General features: G+C 47.1%; 1 protein-coding gene across 1 annotated transcript; it reads left to right on the forward strand.

Moving 5' to 3' along the window:
• The first annotated feature begins 327 nt into the window (after positions 1-327).
• On the forward strand, positions 328-22036 carry LOC139535324 (DNA-directed RNA polymerase II subunit RPB1-like). Its single transcript, XM_071334628.1, has 2 exons — positions 328-492; positions 21341-22036. Exons 1-2 carry the CDS (start codon positions 328-330, stop codon positions 22034-22036), a joined length of 861 nt encoding a protein of 286 aa, XP_071190729.1.
• Positions 22037-23293: the final 1257 nt, after the last annotated feature.

Raw genomic sequence — 23293 nt, forward strand, 5'->3', positions numbered from 1 at the left:
TCTTGATCTGACTGCAGTTCGGCGTCGTAACCGACTTCAGTGGGGAAATGCTCACCTTCAATGGCCACTGGCATGCTGGAGTAGTGTGCTCTTTACGTATGAATCCCAGTTTCAACTGTACCGGGCAGTATGGCGTTTTGTGGGCGAGCGGCTTGCTGATGTCAATGTTGTGAACAGAATGTCCCGCGGTGGGGTTATTGTATGGGTAGGCATAAGCTACGGACAACGAATACAATTGCATTTTATCCATGGCAATTTGAATGCGCAGAAATACCATGACGAGATCCTGAGGCCCATTCATCCTCCGCCACCACCTCATGTTTCAGCATGATAATGCACGGCCTCACGTCGCCAGGATCTGTACACAATTCCTGGAAGCTGAAAATGTCCCAGTTCTTGCATGGCCTGCACACTCACCAGACATGTCACCCATTGATCATGTTTGGGATGCTCTGGATCGACGTGTACGACAGCGTGTTCCAGTTCCTGCCAGTATCCAGCTACTTCACACAGTCATTGAAGAGGAGTGGGTCAACGTTCCACAGACCATAATCAACAGCCTGATCGACTCTATGTGAAGGAGATGTGTCCCGCTGCATGAGGCAAATGGTCACACCAGATACTGACTGGTTTTCTGATCCATGTCCCTACATTTTGTTTTTAAGCTTATCTGTGACCAACAGATGCATATCTGTATTCCCAGTCATGTGAAATCCATAGATTAGGGCCTAATTACTTTATTTAAATTGACTGATTTTCCTTATAATGAATTGTAACTCAGTAAAAATCATAGAAATTGTTGCATGTTACGTTTTTCTATTTTTGTTCGGTGTAGATTTAGAAATATGTTTGAAAAATACAGAAGAATAGAACACCACTTGAATAGAGAGTTAAACGTGAGGTGTTGTCATGGTAACTCTTCCTCTTCCTCCTTTGATCATGTGACATGCTCTCTTGACTTCATGGTTTGATTGATTGATGTTTTTATTTGCCGGGTTTAAAAAAACAAACAACAACAACACACACAGACACACAGACACACAGACACACACACACACACACACACACACACACACACACACACACACACACACACACACACACACACACACACACACACACACACACACACATACACACACACACACTCTACAGGGATAACAGAGAGAAGAAGAAACAAGTCAGATGCAATGTGTATCTTTCACTGTCTGTTTGATGTATGGTTAGATTCACTATGGGGCTTCATCAAAAGTAGTGCACTACACTGTATGTGAAATAGGGTGTCATTTGAGATTTACAGTGTGAGATCAGACTTCATAGATGTTGTAGACGCTACAATCCAGCTGGAGACCTCACCAAGGTTCACAGGACACCTCCAGAATAGAACGGACACACAGAACAGGAAGTGATGCGTGTGTTCTGGTACAACTGATGGGGCGTGTGGGAATGTAGACAGATCTCGCGTCATAAACGTTGTATCCAGATTGTTAGGCTCTATCGTTCCTTTAGAACTCTGTAACCAAACAATCCCGTTCCTTTAGAACTCTGTAACAAAATATAACCCGTTCCTTTAGAACTCTGTAACAAAACAATCCCGTTCCTTTAGAACTCTGTAACAAAACAATCCCGTTCCTTTAGAACTCTGTAACCAAACAATCCCGTTCCTTTAGAACTCTGTAACAAAACAATCCCGTTCCTTTAGAACTCTGTAGCAAAACAATCCCGTTCCTTTAGAACTCTGTAACAAAACAATCCCGTTCCTTTAGAACTCTGTAGCAAAACAATCCCGTTCCTTTAGAACTCTGTAGCAAAACAATCCCGTTCCTTTAGAACTCTGTAACAAAACAATCCCGTTCCTTTAGAACTCTGTAACAAAACAACCCCGTTCCTTTAGAACTCTGTAGCAAAACAATCCCGTTCCTTTAGAACTCTGTAACAAAACAATCCCGTTCCTTTAGAACTCTGTAACAAAACAATCCCGTTCCTTTAGAACTCTGTAACAAAACAATCCCGTTCCTTTAGAACTCTGTAACAAAACAATCCCGTTCCTTTAGAACTCTGTAACAAAACAATCCCGTTCCAAGTATTGTAACTCTGATAAAACTGTTTCTTCAAAATCTATGGGATTTTTCTTCACTGAAAAATAGATCCTTGCATGCTACATCAGTTCTGGTGTTTTTTTTATTACTAATTATGCCGTAATTCCGATCCTTATTCACCCCCTACTGCATGGTAGTTGTAACGCTCTGGGACAGTTGTAACGCTCTGGGACAGTTGTAACGCTCTGGGACAGTTGTAACGCTCTGGGACAGTTGTAACGCTCTGGGACAGTTGTAACGCTCTGGGACAATTGTAACGCTCTGGGACAGTTGTAACGCTCTGGGACAGTTGTAACGCTCTGGGACAGTTGTAACGCTCTGGGACAATTGTAACGCTCTGGGACAGTTGTAATGCTCTGGGACAGTTGTAATGCTCTGGGACAGTTGTAACGCTCTGGGACAGTTGTAACGCTCTGGGACAGTTGTAACGCTCTGGGACAGTTGTAACGCTCTGGGACAATTGTAATGCTCTGGGACAGTTGTAATGCTCTGGGACAGTTGTAATGCTCTGGGACAGTTGTAATGCTCTGGGACAGTTGTAATGCTCTGGGACAGTTGTAATGCTCTGGGACAGTTGTAATGCTCTGGGACAGTTGTAATGCTCTGGGACAGTTGTAACGCTCTGGGACAGTTGTAACGCTCTGGGACAGTTGTAACGCTCTGGGACAGTTGTAACGCTCTGGGACAGTTGTAACGCTCTGGCACAGTTGTAACGCTCTGGGACAGTTGTAACGCTCTGGGACAGTTGTAACGCTCTGGGACAGTTGTAACGCTCTGGGACAGTTGTAACGCTCTGGGACAGTTGTAATGCTCTGGGACAGTTGTAATGCTCTGGGACAATTGTAATGCTCTGGGACAGTTGTAACGCTCTGGGACAGTTGTAACGCTCTGGGACAGTTGTAACGCTCTGGGACAGTTGTAACGCTCTGGACAATTGTAACGCTCTGGACAATTGTAATGCTCTGGGACAGTTGTAACGCTCTGGACAGTTGTAACGCTCTGGGACAGTTGTAACGCTCTGGGACAGTTGTAACGCTCTGGGACAATTGTAATGCTCTGGGACAGTTGTAATGCTCTGGACAGTTGTAACGCTCTGGGACAGTTGTAACGCTCTGGGACAGTTGTAACGCTCTGGGACAATTGTAATGCTCTGGGACAGTTGTATGTAGGCTTTAAGAGTAGCTGTTTTAACTAGGCTGTAGGAGTAGCTGTTATATCAAGGCTGTAGCAGTAGCTGTTTCATCCAGGCTGTAGGAGTAGCTGTTTCATCAAGGCTGTAGGAGTAGCTGTTTCATCAAGGCTGTAGGAGTAGCTGTTTCATCCAGGCTGTAGGAGTAGCTGTTTCATCAAGGCTGTAGGAGTAGCTGTTTCATCAAGGCTGTAGGAGTAGCTGTTTCATCCAGGCTGTAGGAGTAGCTGTTTCATCAAGGCTGTAGGAGTAGCTGTTTCATCCAGGCTGTAGGAGTAGCTGTTTCATCTAGGCTGTAGGAGTAGCTGTTTTATCCAGGCTGTAGGAGTAGCTGTTATATCTAGGCTGTAGGAGTAGCTGTTTCATCAAGGCTGTAGGAGTAGCTGTTTCATCCAGGCTGTAGGAGTAGCTGTTATATCTAGGCTGTAGGAGTAGATGTTATATCTAGGCTGTAGGAGTAGCTGTTTTAACTACAGCCTAGTTATAACAGCTACTCCTACAGCCTAGTTAACTCTCTGGGAGAGTTGTATGTAGGCTTTAAGAGTAGCTGTTTCATCAAGGCTGTAGGAGTAGCTGTTTCATCCAGGCTGTAGGAGTAGCTGTTTCATCTAGGCTGTAGGAGTAGCTGTTTTATCCAGGCTGTAGGAGTAGCTGTTATATCTAGGCTGTAGGAGTAGCTGTTTCATCAAGGCTGTAGGAGTAGCTGTTTCATCCAGGCTGTAGGAGTAGCTGTTATATCTAGGCTGTAGGAGTAGATGTTATATCTAGGCTGTAGGAGTAGCTGTTTTAACTACAGCCTAGTTATAACAGCTACTCCTACAGCCTAGTTAACTCTCTGGGAGAGTTGTATGTAGGCTTTAAGAGTAGCTGTTTTATCCAGGCTGTAGGAGTAGCTGTTTTATCCAGGCTGTAGGAGTAGCTGTTTTATCTAGGCTGTAGGAGTAGCTGTTATATCTAGGCCAGGGACGCTGACTGGGTCAAAGTAGCCTTGTTTTCTTCCATCTCCATAGTAACCCCACCATAGCTAATGTAGGTCAGGTTAAGGAGTTCTTATTATAATACATGAACGCTATCGAGTTGGACATGTTTTGTGGTAGTTTATCACTATTATTGGGTAGATATTGCATTATGAATACAGCATTTTGTCTAAGGAATGGTCCTTAGTGGTGTAAAGGAACATATAATATACACTGACTGGACAAAACATTAGGAATGATAACATCCTCTATTCTCCTCTGTTTCTCCTCTCCTCTGTTGCTCCTCTCCTCTGTTCTCCTCTGTTCTCCTCTGTTCTGTTCTCCTCTCCTCTGTTCTGTCCCCCCCCCTCTCTGTTCTGTTCTCGACTCCTGTTCTCCTCTGTTCTCCTCTGTTCTCCTCTCCTCTGTTCTCCTCTGTTCTCCTCTGTTCTGTTTTCCTCTGTTCTCCTCTGTTCTGTTCTGTTCTCCTCTGTTCTGTTCTCCTCTCCTCTGTTCTCCTCTGTTCTGTTCTCCTCTGTTCTCCTCTGTTCTCCTCTGTTCTCCTCTCCTCTGTTCTCCTCTCCTCTATTCTCCTCTGTTCTCCTCTCCTCTGTTCCGTTCTCCTCTGTTCTGTTCTCCTCTGTTCTCCTCTGTTCTGTTCTCCTCTGTTCTCCTCTCCTCTGTTCTCCTCTCCTCTGTTCTCCTCTGTTCTCCTCTTGTCTGTTCTCCTCTCCTCCTCAGTTCTGTTCTCCTCTTGTCTGTTCTCCTCTCCTCTGTTCTGTTCTCCTCTGTTCTCCTCTCCTCCTCTGTTCTGTTCTCCTCTGTTCTCCTCTGTTCTCCTCTCCTCCTCTCCTCTGTTCTCCTCTGTTCTCCTCTCCTCTCCTCTCCTCTCCTCTCCTCTCCTCTCCTCTCCTCTCCTCTCCTCTCCTCTCCTCTCCTCTCCTCTCCTCTCCTCTCCTCTCCTCTCCTCTCCTCTCCTCTCCTCTGTTCTCCTCTCCTCTATTCTCCTCTGTTCTGTTCTCCTCTGTTCCCCTCTTGTCTCCTCTCCTCTCCTCTGTTCTCTTCTCCTCTGTTCTCCTCTGTTCTCTGTTCTCTTCTTCTGAGTTCTCCTGTCCTCTGATATGTAGAAGACAGCAGCTCATCTATTCTACTCCTCCTAGTCCTTCCTATCTGCATTTAAATGTTTAACCTTTATTTAACTAGGCAAGTCCGTTAAGAACAAATTATTATTTACAATGACGGCCTGCCTCAGTCAAACTTTAACCCGGACGACGCTTGGCCAATGGGATTCCGCCCTATGCGATTCCCAATCACGGCCAGTGGTGATATCGAACCAGGGTCTGTAGTGACGCCTCTAGCACTGAGATGCAGTGCCTTAGACCGATGCGCCACTCGGGAGCACCCATCACTACTGCATCACTAGCCAACATTACCAAGCAGTAACTGTCTCTTCCTCTGTTCACTCCTTTGGTCTGGAGAACAGATCTGACCTGTGGTGGGTTCACCCTGTCAACGCAACCGGAAGGTATGGGCCTCTGCTGCCTGCATGGGAGAGGGAGGGAGGGGGAGGGAGGGAGAGAGAGGGAGGGGAGGGAGGGAGAGGGGAGGGAGGGGAGGGAGAGATGGAGAGAGAGGGAGAGAGGGGAGGGAGGGATGGAGATGGGGAGGGAGGGAGGGATGGAGAGAGAGGGAGAGAGAGAGGGGATGGAGATGGAGAGAGAGGGAGAGAGAGAGGGGAGGGAGGGAGGGAGAGGGGAGGGAGGGATGGAGAGAGAGGGGGAGAGGGAGGGAGGGAGAGGGGAGGGAGGGAGAGGGAGAGAGAGAGGGATGGAGAGAGAGGGGGAAGGAGGGAGAGAAGGATGGGAGGGAGATAGGGATGAGAGAGAGAGGGAGGGAGGGAGGGAGGGAGCGAGGGGGAGAGAGCGAGAGAGGGAGAGAGGGGGAGAGAGAGCGGGAGAGAGAGGGATGGGGAGGGAGAGAGGGAGGGATGGAGCGGGATGGAGAGAGGGGTGGCGGCATGGAGGGAGAGCGGGAGGATGGAGAGATAGTGAGAAAGAGATGGAGGGAGACAGAGCAAGTGAGAGAGAAGGAGATGGAGGGAGACAGAGAGAGAAGGATATGGAGGGAGACAGAGAGAGAGAGGAGATGGAGGGAGACAGAGAGGGAGAGAGAAGGAGATGGAGGGAGACATAGTGAGAGAGAAGGAGATGGAGGGATACAGAGAGAGAGAAATAGATGAGAGAGAGAGAAGGAGATGGAGTGAGACAGAGAGAGCGAGAGAGAAGGAGATGGAGGGAGACAGAGAGAGAGATAGAAAGAGATGGAGGGAGACAGAGGGAGAGAGAGAGAAGGAGATGGAGGGAGAGAGAAGGAGATGGAGGGAGACAGAGAGAGAGATAGAAAGAGATGGAGGGAGGGAGACAGAGAGAGAGAGAGAAGGAGATGGAGGGAGACAGAGGGAGAGAGAGAGAAGGAGATGGAGGGAGAGAGAAGGAGATGGAGGGAGACAGAGAGAGAGATAGAAAGAGAGGGAGGGAGACAGAGAGAGAGAGGATGCCCTTGGTTTGACTGTGAGGCAGACAGCTCTGCAGTAACAGCAACAGCATCGATGGTGGGAGGCGGGAGAGAGGCAGGAGAGAGGTGGAGGGAGGGAGAGAGGGATGGGGAGGGAGAGATGCAGGAGAGAGATGGAGAGGTGGAGAGAGGGATTGGGAGGGAGAGAGGCAGGAGAGAGGTGGAGAGAGGGATGGGGAGGGAGGGAGAGAGAGAGGCAGGAGAGAGGTGGAGAGAGGGATGGGGAGGGAGAGAGAGAGGCAGGAGATAGGTTGAGAGGTGGAGAGGGGGAAGGGGAGAGAGAGGCAGGAGAGAGGTGGAGAGGTGGAGAGAGGGATGGGGAGGGAGAGAGAGAGGCAGGAGAGAGGTGGAGAGGTGGAGAGAGGGATGGGGAGGGAGAGAGAGAGGCAGGAGAGAGGTGGAGAGGTGGAAAGAGGGATGGGGAGGGAGGGAGAGAGGCAGGAGAGAGGTGGAGAGGTGGAGAGAAGGATGGGGAGGGAGAGAGAGAGGCAGGAGAGAGGTGGAGAGGTGGAGAGAGGGATGGGGAGGGAGAGAGAGAGGCAGGAGAGAGGTGGAGAGGTGGAGAGAGGGATGGGGAGGGAGGGATAGAGGCAGGAGAGAGGTGGGCTGCTACCTAGCAGTAAGGCAGTGTTGCGTCCCAGTACGAGCTGGTCTGTTTGCTCTGCTCTCCACGGCTCCACCAGGCAAGCAGATATACGCCACTCACAGCGGCTAACAGCGCCGCCAGTCTGCTCCCTAATCAACACACTACATTGTCATCTAGGGGAGAGGAAAGGGGAGGGCAGAGGGATGGAGGGAGGGAGGGGGGAGAGGAAATTAGGAGAGTTAAGGAAGGAAGGGGAGGATAGGAGGAGAGGGAAGGAGAGGGGGGAGGAAAGGAGAGGAGAGGAGTTTCCTCCCCTCTCTCCTCTGCTATCCTTTCCTCCCATTCATAATGCATACTGTATATAAGACATATGACCAACAGACTTGTCAGATTAATGTAAAGCTTTCTTACTTTAATTACTGTAATCTTAAATGAGAAAGGAGAGAGAAGGGGAACAGAGAGTCAGAGAGAATGGAGAGGGGACAGGAGAGGAGAGGAACAGGGACAGAGAGTCAGAGAGAATGGAGAGGGGAGAGGAGAGGGACAGAGAGTCAGAGAGAATGGAGAGGGGAGAGGAACAGAGAGTTTCAGGACAGCCCACACACTGACCTGACAGAGATGCTGCTGTGAACATCAGACGTTCTTCTTAGCAAAGCAGGAACAAACGAAATATCCCTACATTCCATTTGTACATACAGTCAAAAGTCAAAAGTTTGGACACACCTACTGATTCAAGGGTTTTTTCTTTATTTTTACTATTTTCTACATTGTAGAATAATAGTGAAGACATCAACACTATAAATGAACACTTATGGAATCATGTCGTAGCCGAAATAGTGTTAAACAAAAAAAACATGTATTTTATATTTCAGATTCTTCAAAGTAGCCACCTTTTGCCTTGATGACAGCTTTGCACACTCTTGTCATTCTCTCAACCAGCTTCATGAGGTAGTCACCTGGAATGCATTTCAATCATTCTCTCACGGTGGAAACCACACATGCAGAGATCATCCGTTCACCTACTCTGCGTCTCACAAAGACGGGCTAACCCAGTCCACGTCCAGACAGGCTAACCCAGTCCACGTCCAGACAGACTAACCCAGTCCACGTCCAGACAGGCTAACCCAGCCCACGTCCAGACAGACTAACCCAGTCCACGTCCAGACAGACTAACCCAGTCCACGTCCAGACAGACTAACCCAGTCCACGTCCAGACAGGCTAGCCCAGTCCACGTCCAGACAGACTAACCCAGTCCACGTCCAGACAGGCTAACCCAGTCCACGTCCAGACAGACTAACCCAGTCCACGTCCAGACAGACCAACCCAGTCCACGTCCAGACAGACTAACCCAGTCCACGTCCAGACAGACTAACCCAGTCCACGTCCAGACAGGCTAACCCAGTCCACGTCCAGACAGGCTAACCCAGTCCACGTCCAGACAGACCAACCCAGTCCACGTCCAGACAGACTAACCCAGTCCACGTCCAGACAGACTAACCCAGTCCACGTCCAGACAGACCAACCCAGTCCACGTCCAGACAGACTAACCCAGTCCACGTCCAGACAGACTAACCCAGTCCACGTCCAGACAGGCTAACCCAGTCCACGTCCAGACAGACCAACCCAGTCCACGTCCAGACAGACTAACCCAGTCCACGTCCAGACAGACTAACCCAGTCCACGTCCAGACAGACTAACCCAGTCCACGTCCAGACAGACTAACCCAGTCCACGTCCAGACAGACTAACCCAGTCCACGTCCAGACAGACTAACCCAGTCCACGTCCAGACAGGCTAACCCAGTTCACGTCCAGACAGACTAACCCAGTCCACGTCCAGACAGACTAACCCAGTCCACGTCCAGACAGGCTAACCCAGTCCACGTCCAGACAGACCAACCCAGTCCACGTCCAGACAGACTAACCCAGTCCACGTCCAGACAGACTAACCCAGTCCACGTCCAGACAGGCTAACCCAGTCCACGTCCAGACAGGTTAACCCAGTCCACGTCCAGACAGACTAACCCAGTCCACGTCCAGACAGACTAACCCAGTCCACGTCCAGACAGACTAACCCAGTCCACGTCCAGACAGACTAACCCAGTCCACGTCCAGACAGACTAACCCAGTCCACGCCCAGACAGGCTAACCCAGTCCACGTCCAGACAGACTAACCCAGTCCACGTCCAGGCAGACTAACCCAGTCCACGTCCAGACAGACTAACCCAGTCCACGTCCAGACAGGCTAACCCAGTCCACGTCCAGACAGGCTAACCCAGTCCACGTCCAGACAGGCTAACCCAGTCCACGTCCAGGCAGACTAACCCAGTCCACGTCCAGACAGACTAACCCAGTACACGTCCAGACAGACTAACCCAGTCCACGTCCAGACAGACTAACCCAGTCCACGCCCAGACAGACTAACCCAGTCCACGTCCAGACAGACTAACCCAGTCCACGTCCAGACAGACTAACCCAGTCCACGTCCAGACAGACTAACCCAGTCCACGTCCAGACAGACTAACCCAGTCCACGTCCAGACAGACTAACCCAGTCCACGTCCAGACAGACTAACCCAGTCCACGTCCAGACAGACTAACCCAGTCCACGTCCAGACAGACTAACCCAGTTCACGTCCAGACAGGCTAACCCAGTCCACGTCCAGACAGGCTAACCCAGTCCACATCCAGGCAGACTAACCCAGTCCACGTCCAGACAGACTAACCCAGTCCACGTCCAGACAGACTAACCCAGTCCACGTCCAAACAGACTAACCCAGTCCACGTCCAGACAGACTAACCCAGTCCACGCCCAGACAGACTAACCCAGTCCACGTCCAGACAGACTAACCCAGTCCACGTCCAGACAGGCTAACCCAGTCCACGTCCAGACAGACTAACCCAGTCCACGTCCAGACAGACTAACCCAGTCCACGTCCAGACAGACTAACCCAGTCCACGTCCAGACAGACTAACCCAGTCCACGTCCAGACAGGCTAACCCAGTCCACGTCCAGACAGACTAACCCAGTCCACGTCCAGACAGGCTAACCCAGTCCACGTCCAGACAGACTAACCCAGTCCACGTCCAGACAGACTAACCCAGTCCACATCCAGACAGGCTAACCCAGTCCACGTCCAGACAGACTAACCCAGTCCACGTCCAGACAGACTAACCCAGTCCACGTCCAGACAGGCTAACCCAGTCCACGTCCAGACAGACTAACCCAGTCCACGTCCAGACAGACTAACCCAATCCACGTCCAGACAGACTAACCCAATCCACGTCCAGACAGACTAACCCAGTCCACGTCCAGACAGACTAACCCAGTCCACGTCCAGACAGACTAACCCAGTCCACGTCCAGACAGACTAACCCAGTCCACGCCCAGACAGACTAACCCAGTCCACGTCCAGACAGGCTAACCCAGTCCACGTCCAGACAGGTTAACCCAGTCCACGTCCAGACACACTAACCCAGTCCACGTCCAGACAGGCTAACCCAGTCCACGTCCAGACAGACTAACCCAGTCCACGTCCAGACAGACTAACCCAGTCCACGTCCAGACAGACTAACCCAGTCCACGTCCAGACAGACTAACCCAGTCCACGTCCAGACAGGTTAACCCAGTCCACGTCCAGACAGACTAACCCAGTCCACGTCCAGACAGACTAACCCAGTCCACGTCGACAGACTTACCCAGTCCACGTCCAGACAGACTAACCCAGTCCACGTCCAGACAGGCTAACCCAGTCCACGTCCAGACAGACTAACCCAGTCCACGTCCAGACAGACTAACCCAGTCCACGTCCAGACAGACTAACCCAGTCCACGTCCAGACAGACTAACCCAGTCCACGTCCAGACAGACTAACCCAGTCCACGTCCAGACAGACTAACCCAGTCCACGTCCAGACAGACTAACCCAGTCCACGTCCAGACAGGCTAACCCAGTCCACGTCCAGACAGGCTAACCCAGTCCACGTCCAGACAGACTAACCCAGTCCACGTCCAGACAGGCTAACCCAGTCCACGTCCAGACAGGCTAACCCAGTCCATGTCCAGACAGGCTAACCCAGTCCACGTCCAGACAGACTAACCCAGTCCATGTCCAGACAGGCTAACCCAGTCCACGTCCAGACAGACTAACCCAGTCCACGTCCAGAGATGTTAAATTGAATGAAAAAGACTGATTTGATGTACTTTTATTTAAAATGTCAGTACAATGGTGACTGATCATTCTGTAAGAGGTGCAGTAGCAAATCCAAAGTGCTAGTACTCTGTACTGGTGTGAACCAGCTCTATTCAAGTGATGAGTGTGGTTGCCCTCCTGTCTTCCCTGATCCTTCTCTCTCTCTCTCTCTCTCTCTCTCTCTCTCTCTCTCTCTCTCTCTCTCTCTCTCTCTCTCTCTCTCTCTCTCTCTCTCTCTCTCTCTCTCTCTCTCTCTCTCTCTCTCTCTCTCTCTCTCTCTCTCTCTCTCAATTCAATTCAAGGGGCTTTATTGGCATGGGAAACATGTGTTAACATTGCCAAAGCAAGTGAGGTAGATAATATACAAAAGTGAAATAAACAATACAAATTAACAGTAAACATTACACATACAGAAGTTTCAAAACAAAAAAGACATTACAAATGTCATATTATATATATACAGTGTTGTAACAATGTACAAATGGTTAAAGCACACAAGTTAAAATAAATAAGCATAAATATGGGTTGTATTTACAATGGTGTTTGTTCTTCACTGGTTGCCCTTTTCTTGTGGCAACAGGTCACAAATCTTGCTGCTGTGATGGCACACTGTGGAATTTCACCCAGTAGATATGGGAGTTTATCAAAATTGGATTTGTTTTCGAATTCTTTGTGGATCTGTGTAATCTGAGGGAAATATGTCTCTCTAATATGGTCATACATTGGGCAGGAGGTTAGGAAGTGCAGCTCAGTTTCCACCTCATTTTGTGGGCAGTGTGCACATAGCCTGTCTTCTCTTGAGAGCCATGTCTGCCTACGGCGGCCTTTCTCAATAGCAAGGCTATGCTCACTGAGTCTGTACATAGTCAAAGCTTTCCTTAAGTTTGGGTCAGTCACAGTGGTCAGGTATTCTGCCACTGTGTACTCTCTGTTTAGGGCCAAATAGCATTCTAGTTTGCTCTGTTTTTTTGTTAATTCTTTCCAATGTGTCAAGTAATTATCTTTTTGTTTTCTCATGATTTGGTTGGGTCTAATTGTGCTGTTGTCCTGGGGCTCTGTGGGGTGTGTTTGTGAACAGAGCTCTCTCTCTCTCTCTCTCTCTCTCTCTCTCTCTCTCTCTCTCTCTCTCTATCTCTCTCTCTCTCTCTCTCTCTCTCTCTCTCTCTCTCTCTCGCTCTCTCTCTCTCTCTCTCGCTCGCTCGCTCGCTCGCTCTCTGGATGGAAAGTTGATGTCACATGACCCCTAGTGTGTTTGTGTGAGAGAGAGAGATCCTGGAATAAAACAAGGTCTGAGGCCATCTGCCTTTGGCCTAAAGAGCAGGAACCCAGGCTTCATCAAAGAAATTGGACAATACAGAAATACACTACGGAAAAAGAAGGAACAGCACGTCAGAACTAAGCTCAATGTAATTGAAGAATCCATAGACTCTAACCACTTCTGGGAAACTCGAAACAAACAACACGAAGAGTTATCTATCCAAAACGGAAATAAACTACTTCTTGGCTCTATAACAAAGAACAAAAATATTTACATGATCAAATACAAATCTTAGAATCAACTATTAAAGACTACCAGAACCCACTGGATTCACCAATTACACTGAATGAACTACAGGACAAAATACAAACCCTCCAACCCAAAAAGGCCTGTTGGGGTGATAGTATCCTAAATTAAATGATTAAAAAAACAGACCACAATTTCCAATTGGCAATACTTAAACTCTTTAACATCATCCTCAGCTCTGGCATCTTCCCCAATATTTGGAACCAAGGACTGATCACCCCAATCCACAAAAGTGGAGACAAATTTGACCCCAATAACTACCGTGGAATATGCGTCAACAGCAACCTTGGGAGAATCCTCTGCATTATCATTAACAGCAGAGTCGTACATTTCCTCGGCGAAGAACAATGTACTGAGCAAATGTCAAATTGGCTTTTTATCAAATTACCGTACGACAGACCACATATTCATCCTGCACACCCTAATTGACAAACATACAAACCCAAACAAAGGCAAAGTCTTCTCATGCTTTGTTGATTTCAAAAAAATCTTTAGACTCAATTTGGCATGAGGGTGTGCTATACAAATTGATGGAAGGTGGTGTTGGGGGAAAAACATACGACATTATTATATCCATGTACACAAACAACAAATGTGCGGGTAAAATTGGCAAAAACAACACACATTTCTTCGCACAGGGCTGTGGGGTGAGACAGGGATGCAGCTTAAGCCCCACCCTCTTCAACATATATACCAACAAATTGGCGCGGGGACTAGAACAGTCTGCAGCACCCGGTCTCACCCTACTAGAATCTGAAGACAAATGTCTACTGTTTGCTGATGATCTGGTGCTTCTGTCCCCAACCAAGGAGGTCCTACAGTAGCACCTACAGTTGAAGTCGGAAGTTTACATACACCTTAGCCAAATACATTTAAACTCAGTTTTTCACAATTCCTGACATTTAATCCAAGTAAAAAATCTCTGTCTTAGGTCAGTTAGGATCACCACTTTATTTTAAGAATGTGGAATGTCAGAATAAAAGTAGAGAGAATGATTTATTTCAGCTTTTATTTCTTTCATCACATTCCCAGTGGGTCAGAAGTTTACATGCACTCAATTTAGTATTTGGTAGCATTGCCTTTAAATTGTTTAACTTGGGTCAAACTTTTCAGGTAGCCTTCCACAAGCTTCCCACAATAAGTTGGGTGAATTTTGGCCCATTCCTCCTGACAGAGCTGGTGCAACTGAGTCAGGTTTGTAGGCCTCCTTGCTCGCACACGCTTTTTCAGTTCTGCCCACCAATTTTCTATAGGATTGAGGTCAGGGCTTTGTGATGGCCACTCCAATACCTTGACTTTGTTGTCCTTAAGCCATTTTGCCACAACTTTGGAAGTATGCTTGGGGTTTTTGTCCATTTGGTAGACCCATTTGCAACCAAGCTTTAACTTCCAGACTGATGTCTTGAGATGTTGCTTCAATATATCCACATAATTTCCCTTCCTCATGAAGCCATCTATTTTGTGAAGTGCACCAGTCCCTCCTGCAGCATAGCACCCCCACAACATGATGCTGCCACCCCCGTGCTTCACAGTTGGGATGGTGTTCTTCGGCTTGCAAGCCTCCCCCTTTTTCCTCCAAACATAACAATGGTTATTATGGCCAAACAGTTCTATTTTTGTTTCATCAGACCAGAGGAAATTTCTCCAAAAAGTACGATCTTTGTACCCATGTACAGTTGCAAGCCGTAGTCTGGCTTTTTTAATGGTGGTTTTGGAGCAGTGGCTTCTTCCTTGCTGAGCGGCCTTTCAAGTTATGTCGATATAGGACTCGTTTTACTGTGTATATAGATACTTTTGTACCTGTTTCCTCCAGCATCTTCACAAGGTCCTTTGCTGTTTTCTGGGATTGATTTGCACTTTTCGCACCAAAGTACGTTCATCTCTAGGAGACAGAACGTGTCTCCTTCCTGAGCGGTATGACGGCTGCGTGGTCCCATGGTGTTTATACTTGCATACTATTGTTTGTACAGATGAATGTGGTACCTTCAGGCGTTTGGAAATTGCTCCCAAGGATGAACCAGACTTGTGGAGGTCTACAAAAGGTCTTGGCTGATTTCTTTTGTTTTTCCTATGGTGTCAAGCAAAGAGGCACTGAGTTTGAAGGTAGGCCTTGAAATATATCCACGGTACACCTCCAATTGACTCAAATGATGTCAATTAGCCTATCAGAAGCTTCTAAAGCCATGACATAATTGTCTGAAATTTTCCAAGCTGTTTAAAGGCACGTTCAACTTAATGTATGTAAACTTCTGACCCACTGGAATTGTTATACATTGAGTGAAATAATCTGTCTGGAAACAATTGTTGGAAAAATGACTTGTGTCATGCACAAAGTAGGTCCTAACCGACTTGTAGAGAAGTAGAGAGGTTGAAAAATGACTCCAAGTGTATGTATATGTAAGTGTATGTAAACTTCCGACTTCAACTGTAGATCTTCTGCACAGATACTTTCAGACCTGGGCCCTGACAGTAAATCTCAGTAAGACAAAAATAATTTTGTTCCAAAAAAGGTCTAGTTGCCAGGACCACGAACACAAATTCCATCGAGACACTGTTGCCCTAGAGCACACAAAAAATGATACATACCTTGGCCTAAACATCAGTGCCACAGGTAACTTCCACAAAGCTGTGAACGATCTGAGACAATGCAAGAAGGGCCTTCTATGCCATCAAAAGGAATATCAAATTCGACATAACAATTAGGATCTGGTTAAAAATACTTGAATCTTATAGAACCCATTGCCCTTTATGGTTGTTTGGTCTGGGGTCCGTTCACCAACCAAGAATTCACAAAATGGGACAAACTCCCAACTGGGAAACGGCATGCAGAATTCAGCAAACATATCCTCTGTGTACAACGTAAAACACCAAATAATGCATGCAGAGCAGAATTAGGCCGATACCCGCTAATGATCAAAATCCAGAAAATAGCCGTTAAATTCTACAACCACCTAAAAGGAAGCGATTCCCAAACCTTCCATAACAAAGCCATCACCTACAGAGAGATGAACCTGGAGAAGAGTCCCCTAAGCAAGCTGGTCCTGGGGCTCTGGTCACAAACACACCCCACAGAGCCCCAGGACATACCCACATATTTATCAACATGCATATATATACACACATACATACAGTGGGGCAAAAAAGTATTTAGTCAGCCACCAATTGTGCAAGTTCTCCCACTTAAAAAGATGAGAGAGGCCTGTAATTTTCATCATAGGTACACTTCAACTCTGACAGACAAAATGAGAAAAACAAATCCAGAAAATCACGTTGTAGGATTTTTAATGAATTTATTTGCAAATTATGGTGGAAAATAAGTATTTGGTCAATAACAAAAGTTTATCTCAATACTTTGTTATATACCCTACAATGGACCTGTGACCAATAACAAGCTACATATGGACAGTACCAACACAAATGATCTAATGACTCTGCCTCCTCGCAGAAAAAGTGTGTACCGTTCATTTTTTTATTGCTTATTTCACTTTAGTTTATTATCTACTTCACTTGCTTTGGCAATGTTAACATATGTTTTCCCATGCCGATAAAGCCCTTAAATTGAATTGAAATTGAGAGAGAAAGATGGGGGAGGGAGAGAGAGAGAGGGGCGGGAGAAAGAGGAGGGAGGGAGAAAGAGGGGGGAGGGAGAGAGAGGAGGGAGGGAGGGAGAAAGAAGGGGGAGGGAGAAAGAAGGGGGAGGGAGAGAGAGGAGGGAGGGAGAAAGAAGGGGGAGGGAGAAAGAGGAGGGAGGGAGAGAGAGAAATCTCAGGAGAAGGATAAGCTTGTAGGCGTAGAATAAGAGCTAAAATAATGTTGCTGACTGATTACATAGTAGTTGATGCATCTTTTAGCTGGAGAAAAGACATGTAGAATTAGCTGAAGCCGTTTCTGCAGGAATCCATGGTTATTGTGGTGTGTGTGTGTGTGTGTGTGTGTGTGTGTGTGTGTGTGTGTGTGTGTGTGTGTGTGTGTGTGTGTGATGATGATGATGATGATGATGATGATGCCTGGTTGGAACATTACAAGTGATCAATGTGAAATGATTATACCACAACATGCCAGGGTCCAGACTCCATCAGACTCCTTTATGTCCTGTTCGTTGGTACAATATTCTAACTACATGGTCTAATAATGATTGTCATTGTTAGCAATTACATTTAGCTATATATTTATCTATATATTTAGCTATACATTTAGCTATATATTTAGCGATATATTTAGCGATATATTTAGCTATACATTTAGCGATACATTTAGCTATATATTTAGCTATATATTTAGCTATACATTTAGCGATACATTTAGCGATACATTTAGCGATATATTTAGCTATACATTTAGCTATACATTTAGCGATATATTTAGCTATACATTTAGCGATTCATTTAGCGATATATTTAGCTATATATTTAGCTATACATTTAGCTATACATTTAGCGATACATTTAGCGATATATTTAGCGATATATTTAGCTATATATTTAGCGATACATTTAGCGATATATTTAGCTATACATTTAGCGATACATTTAGCGATACATTTAGCGATACATTTAGCGATATATTTAGCTATACATTTAGCGATACATTTAGCGATATATTTAGCGATACATTTAGCGATATATTTAGCTATACATTTAGCGATATATTTAGCTATACATTTAGCGATATATTTAGCTATACATTTAGCTATACATTTAGCGATTCATTTAGCGATATATTTAGCTATATATTGAACTACATATTTAGCGATACATTTAGCGATACATTTAGCAATATATTTAGCGATATATTTAGCTATATATTTAGCTATACATTTAGCGATATATTTAGCTATATATTTAGCTATACATTTAGCTATACATTTAGTGATACATTTAGCTATACATTTAGCGATACATTTAGCGATATATTTAGCTGTACATTTAGCTATACATTTAGCTATACATTTAGCGATATATTTAGCGATATATTGAGCTACATATTTAGCGATAGCGATCAACACATTTTGAGAACACTTTTTCCATCCGTCTCCACTGGTTCCTTTTCACGTCGTTTAATAACGATGTTCTCTGTTTAGTTAGTAGTATTTGACTCTATTATTCTAGGATAAATGGAGTAGGACATTAAAATAAGAATTTATCTCTGGTTTTGTTCTCTCTATATATATACATACATTTAGGGGAAACGTTCTTCGCTGAGTCGAGTGGCACTGAGCCACTGGGTTCTGTTTGTGGTCTGATAAATGAGTTGGTTCCCCGAAGTGATCTGTTGGATTCAGAGGCTGTCAGTGATTCTTTGGTTCCTTTAGTTGATTCTTTGGTTCCCTTAGCTGGTTCTTTGGTTCATTTAGCTGGTTCTTTGGTTCCTCTTGTTTGCGGGTCAGGTGTTGATTTAGATGGTTCTTTGGTTCCTTTAACTGATTCTTTGGTTCCCTTAGCTGGTTCTTTGGTTCCTTTAGTTGATTATTTGGTTCCCTTAGCTGGTTCTTTGGTTCCTTTAGCTGATTCTTTGGTTCCCTTAGCTGGTTCTTTGGTTCCTTTAGTTGATTATTTGGTTCCCTTAGCTGATTCTTTGGTTCCCTTAGCTGGTTCTTTGGTTCCTTTAGTTGATTCTTTGGTTCCCTTAGCTGGTTCTTTGGTTCCTTTAGTTGATTCTTTGGTTCCCTTAGCTGGTTCTTTGGTTCCTTTAGCTGGTTCTTTGGTTCCTTTAGCTGATTCTTTGGTTCCTTTAGTTGATTATTTGGTTCCCTTAGCTGGTTTGTTGGTTCCTTTAGTTGATTCTTTGGTTCCCTTAGTTGATTCTTTGGTTCCCTTAGCTGGTTCTTTGGTTCCTTTAGCTGATACTTTGGTTCCTTTAGTTGATTCTTTGGTTCCCTTAGCTGGTTCTTTGGTTCCTTTAGTTGATTCTTTGGTTCCCTTAGTTGATTCTTTGGTTCCCTTAGCTGATTCTTTGGTTCCTTTAGTTGATTCTTTGGTTCCCTTAGTTGATTCTTTGGTTCCCTTAGCTGGTTCTTTGGTTCCTTTAGTTGATTCTTTGGTTCACTTAGTTGATTCTTTGGTTCCCTTAGTTGATTCTTTGGTTCCTTTAGTTGAGGAACCAAAGATGGTGGACTGACTGACAGGCGGGCGGGCCGTGGTATTGAGCCAGGCAGACAGCTCCTGGTACCTCTAAAGGTGGTATTGAGCCAGACAGACAGCTCCTGATACCTCTAAAGGTGGTATTGAGCCAGACAGACAGCTCCTGGTACCTCTAAAGGTGGTATTGAGCCAGACAGACAGCTCCTGATACCTCTAAAGGTGTTATTGAACCAGAACTGAACTGACCAATAAGGTTGAGATTTATATCCGTTCTTGTAGAGGTGAAATAGAACACTGCATCATTCCATGGGAACAGCCCCGGATCCTTGAGACACACACACACACACACACACGCACACGCACACACACACACACACGAGGAGATGGCAAGACACAGCAGTCAAAAAGCAAAGGCTTCATGAAGCTAAACCAGATATTGATTAAATTTGGCAGCAGAAAAAATCTCCCACATTTCACCCTATTCCCTATGTAGTGCACTACTTTAGACCAGAGCCCTATGGCACCCTATTCCCTATGTAGTGCACTACTTTAGGCCAGAGCCCTATGGCACCCTATTCCCTATGTAGTGCACTACTTTAGACCAGAGCCCTATGGCACCCTATTCCCTATGTAGTGCACTACTTTAGACCAGAGCCCTATGGCACCCTATTCCCTATGTAGTGCACTACTTTAGACCAGAGCCCTATGGCACCCTATTCCCTATGTAGTGCACTACTTTTTGACCAGGTGTCTACACGTTTTATGTGTCCATGTAAAATACACCATGATGAAATACCCATTGTTGAGCTTACGTTTCGTGACCTTGGGATTATCTGCGTAAAGTTCTGATGTATTCAGCATCAACGTTTTCACATCCCAGATCTCAGAACTGTTTGGTAGTGAATTCTTCTGTTTTACCCGTTAAGGTCCGAACCTTAAATGTACCTAAAAACGTACCTAAAGTATGAAAAATCCTGAGAGATTTTGTAAATCAATCTAGGTTCAGCCATAAGGCTGACACTTTTTGAAGAAGAATGTCGCTATTTGAATACATAAATGTTAGAATAATACTATTTTACCAAAGATAGTCAGAACACATAAGATATTACATGAAGACATGTATCATCGTCATCAGATGAATTACTGACAACGATGTGACATCATCATTAGTACCTATAAGACGGTGTTGCTTTACGCGCCATTATTGCTGGCTAGACCAGAACATACTTAGATGGACATGGCAAAGACGTGTTCTGATTGGTCCGTCTGTATTTGTTCAGGCTTGTGATTGGATTGCAGGTAGAACCTTATAACGACATCGGCGCCCAGGGGCACAGTGGGTTAACTGCCTTGTTCAGGGGCAGAATGACATATTTTTTCCTTGTCAGCTCGGGGATTCGATCTAGTAACCTTCCGGTTACTGGCACAACGCTCTGACCACGAGGCTACCTGCCGCCCCGATTAACTCAAAGATAACATGTCCTAACACGCACAAATTAACTATTTGACTTCCGGAGATGTGTTCCAGCTCCCTGTCATCAATAAGCTTAATGGCTTTTGTCTGAGAGCTACTGACCACGCTATGACACAGGGATTCGTCTGTTTAACGTATGGGCTCCATTACATGGTGAGAGGGAGAGAAGGACAGAGTGGGAGAGGGGGAGGGAGAGAGAGGGATGTGGAGGGTGAGGTAGGTGTGTGTGTGTGTGTAGGACAGGTGTGTGTGTGTGTGTGTGTGTGTGTGTGTGTGTGTGTGTGTGTGTGTGTGTGTGTGTGTGTTGTGTATAGGACAGGTGTGTGTGTCCTTGAAAGTCGCTCTCCCTCCCACCTTTACTTTGTCTCCCTCTCTCCCAACTGAAGACACACCATACCATACACACACACACACACACACACACACACACACACACACACACACACACACACACACACACACACACACACACACACACACACACACACACACACACACACACACACACACACACACACACACACACACACACACACACACACACACTCCCTGTCTGTTAGCGGTGAGCTCCGGTTTGAGCAGCAGCCTCTCTGTCACTTCTACTGTTCCCACACCACCCCCCGACACAGCCCCCACCACCCCCCGACACAGCCCCCACCACCCCCGACACAGCCCCCACCACCCCCCGACACAGCCCCCACCACCCCCGACACAGCCCCCACCACCCCCCGACACAGCCCCCACCACCCCCGACACAGCCCCCACCACCCCCGACACAGCCCCCACCACCCCCCGACACAGCCCCCACCACCCCCCGACACAGCCCCCACCACCCCCGACACAGCCCCCACCACCCCCGACACAGCCCCCACCACCCCCGACACAGCCCCCACCACCCCCGACACAGCCCCCACCACCCCAGACACAGCCCCCACCACCCCCGACACAGCCCCCACCACCCCCGACACAGCCCCCACCACCCCGACACAGCCCCCACCACCCCGACACAGCCCCCACCACCCCGACACAGCCCCCACCACCCCCGACACAGCCCCCACCACCCCGACACAGCCCCCACCACCCCCGACACAGCCCCCACCACCCCCGACACAGCCCCCACCACCCCGACACAGCCCCCACCACCCCCCGACACAGCCCCCACCACCCCCGACACAGCCCCCACCACCCCCGACACAGCCCCCACCACCCCGACACAGCCCCCACCACCCCCGACACAGCCCCCACCACCCCCCAACACAGCCCCCACCACCCCCGACACAGCCCCCACCACCCCCGACACAGCCCCCACCCTCTCTGTGTCTTGACGTGATACAGATTGTATGGTAGCGGTAGCAGCAGGCTAGCTGGGCTTATCAAGTCTCCACAGATACCTGATGATTACTGCTACGCTGCAGTGTAATTGAAATCCTTTTTGGATTTGAGATGATATCGTAGCATCGCTAGCTAGGTAGCCGTGTAAGTAATGCTATATTGTCACTGCTGTTTGCTGCTTTCTGTGTGGTACTTAACACAGACATATTTCATACACTATAGTACGGTTCTGTCTGTCTGTGGGTTTTAGTAATCGTGATTATTTATGGCTAGCGAGTAACGGAGGCTTAGCTCCCGTGCTGAGTGGATGCGAGGGAACAGAGAGGGAACAGAGAGAGGGGACAGAGAAGCAACAGGGAGAGGGAACATGGAGACGGAACATGGAGATGGAAGGAGAGAGGGAACAGAGAGAGGGGACGGGGAGAGGGGACAGAGAGAGGAGACATGGAGACGGAACATGGAGATGGAAGGAGAGAGGGAACAGAGAGAGGTGATGGGGGGAGGGGACAGAGAGAGGGGACAGGGAGATGGAACGGAGAGAGGGGACGGGGAGAGGGGACAGAGAGAGGGGACAGAGAGAGGGAACAGAGAGAGGGAAGGAGAGAGGGAAGGAGAGAGGGAACAGAGACAGGGAACTCTCTGCACTTCCTAACCTCCTGCCCAATGTATGACCATATTAGAGAGACATATTTCCCTCAGATCACACAGATCCACAAAGAATTCGAAAACAAATCCAATTTTGATAAACTCCCATATCTACTGGGTGAAATTCCACAGTGTGCCATCACAGCAGCAAGATTTGTGACCTGTTGCCACAAGAAAAGGGCAACCAGTGAAGAACAAACACCATTGTAAATACAACCCATATTTATGCTTATTTATTTTCCCTTGTGTACTTTAACCATTTGTACATTGTTACAACACTGTATCTATATAATATGACATTTGTAATGTCTTTATTGTTTTGAAACTTCTGTATGTGTAATGTTTACTGTTAATTTTTATTGTTTATTTCACTTTTGTATATTATCTACCTCACTTGCTTTGGCAATGTTAACACATGTTTCCCATGCCAATAAAGCCCTTTGAATTTAATTGAGAGGGCACAGAGAGAGGGAACAGAGAGAGGAGACAGAGAGAGGGAACAGAGAGAGGAGACAGAGAGAGGGAACAGAGAGAGGGGACAGAGAGGGGACAGAGAGAGGGAACAGAGAGAGGGAACAGAGAGAGGGAACAGAGAGAGGGGACAG

Source organism: Salvelinus alpinus, chromosome 12 (genome assembly GCF_045679555.1).
Source record: "Salvelinus alpinus chromosome 12, SLU_Salpinus.1, whole genome shotgun sequence".
Classification (NCBI taxonomy): Eukaryota; Metazoa; Chordata; class Actinopteri; order Salmoniformes; family Salmonidae; genus Salvelinus; species Salvelinus alpinus.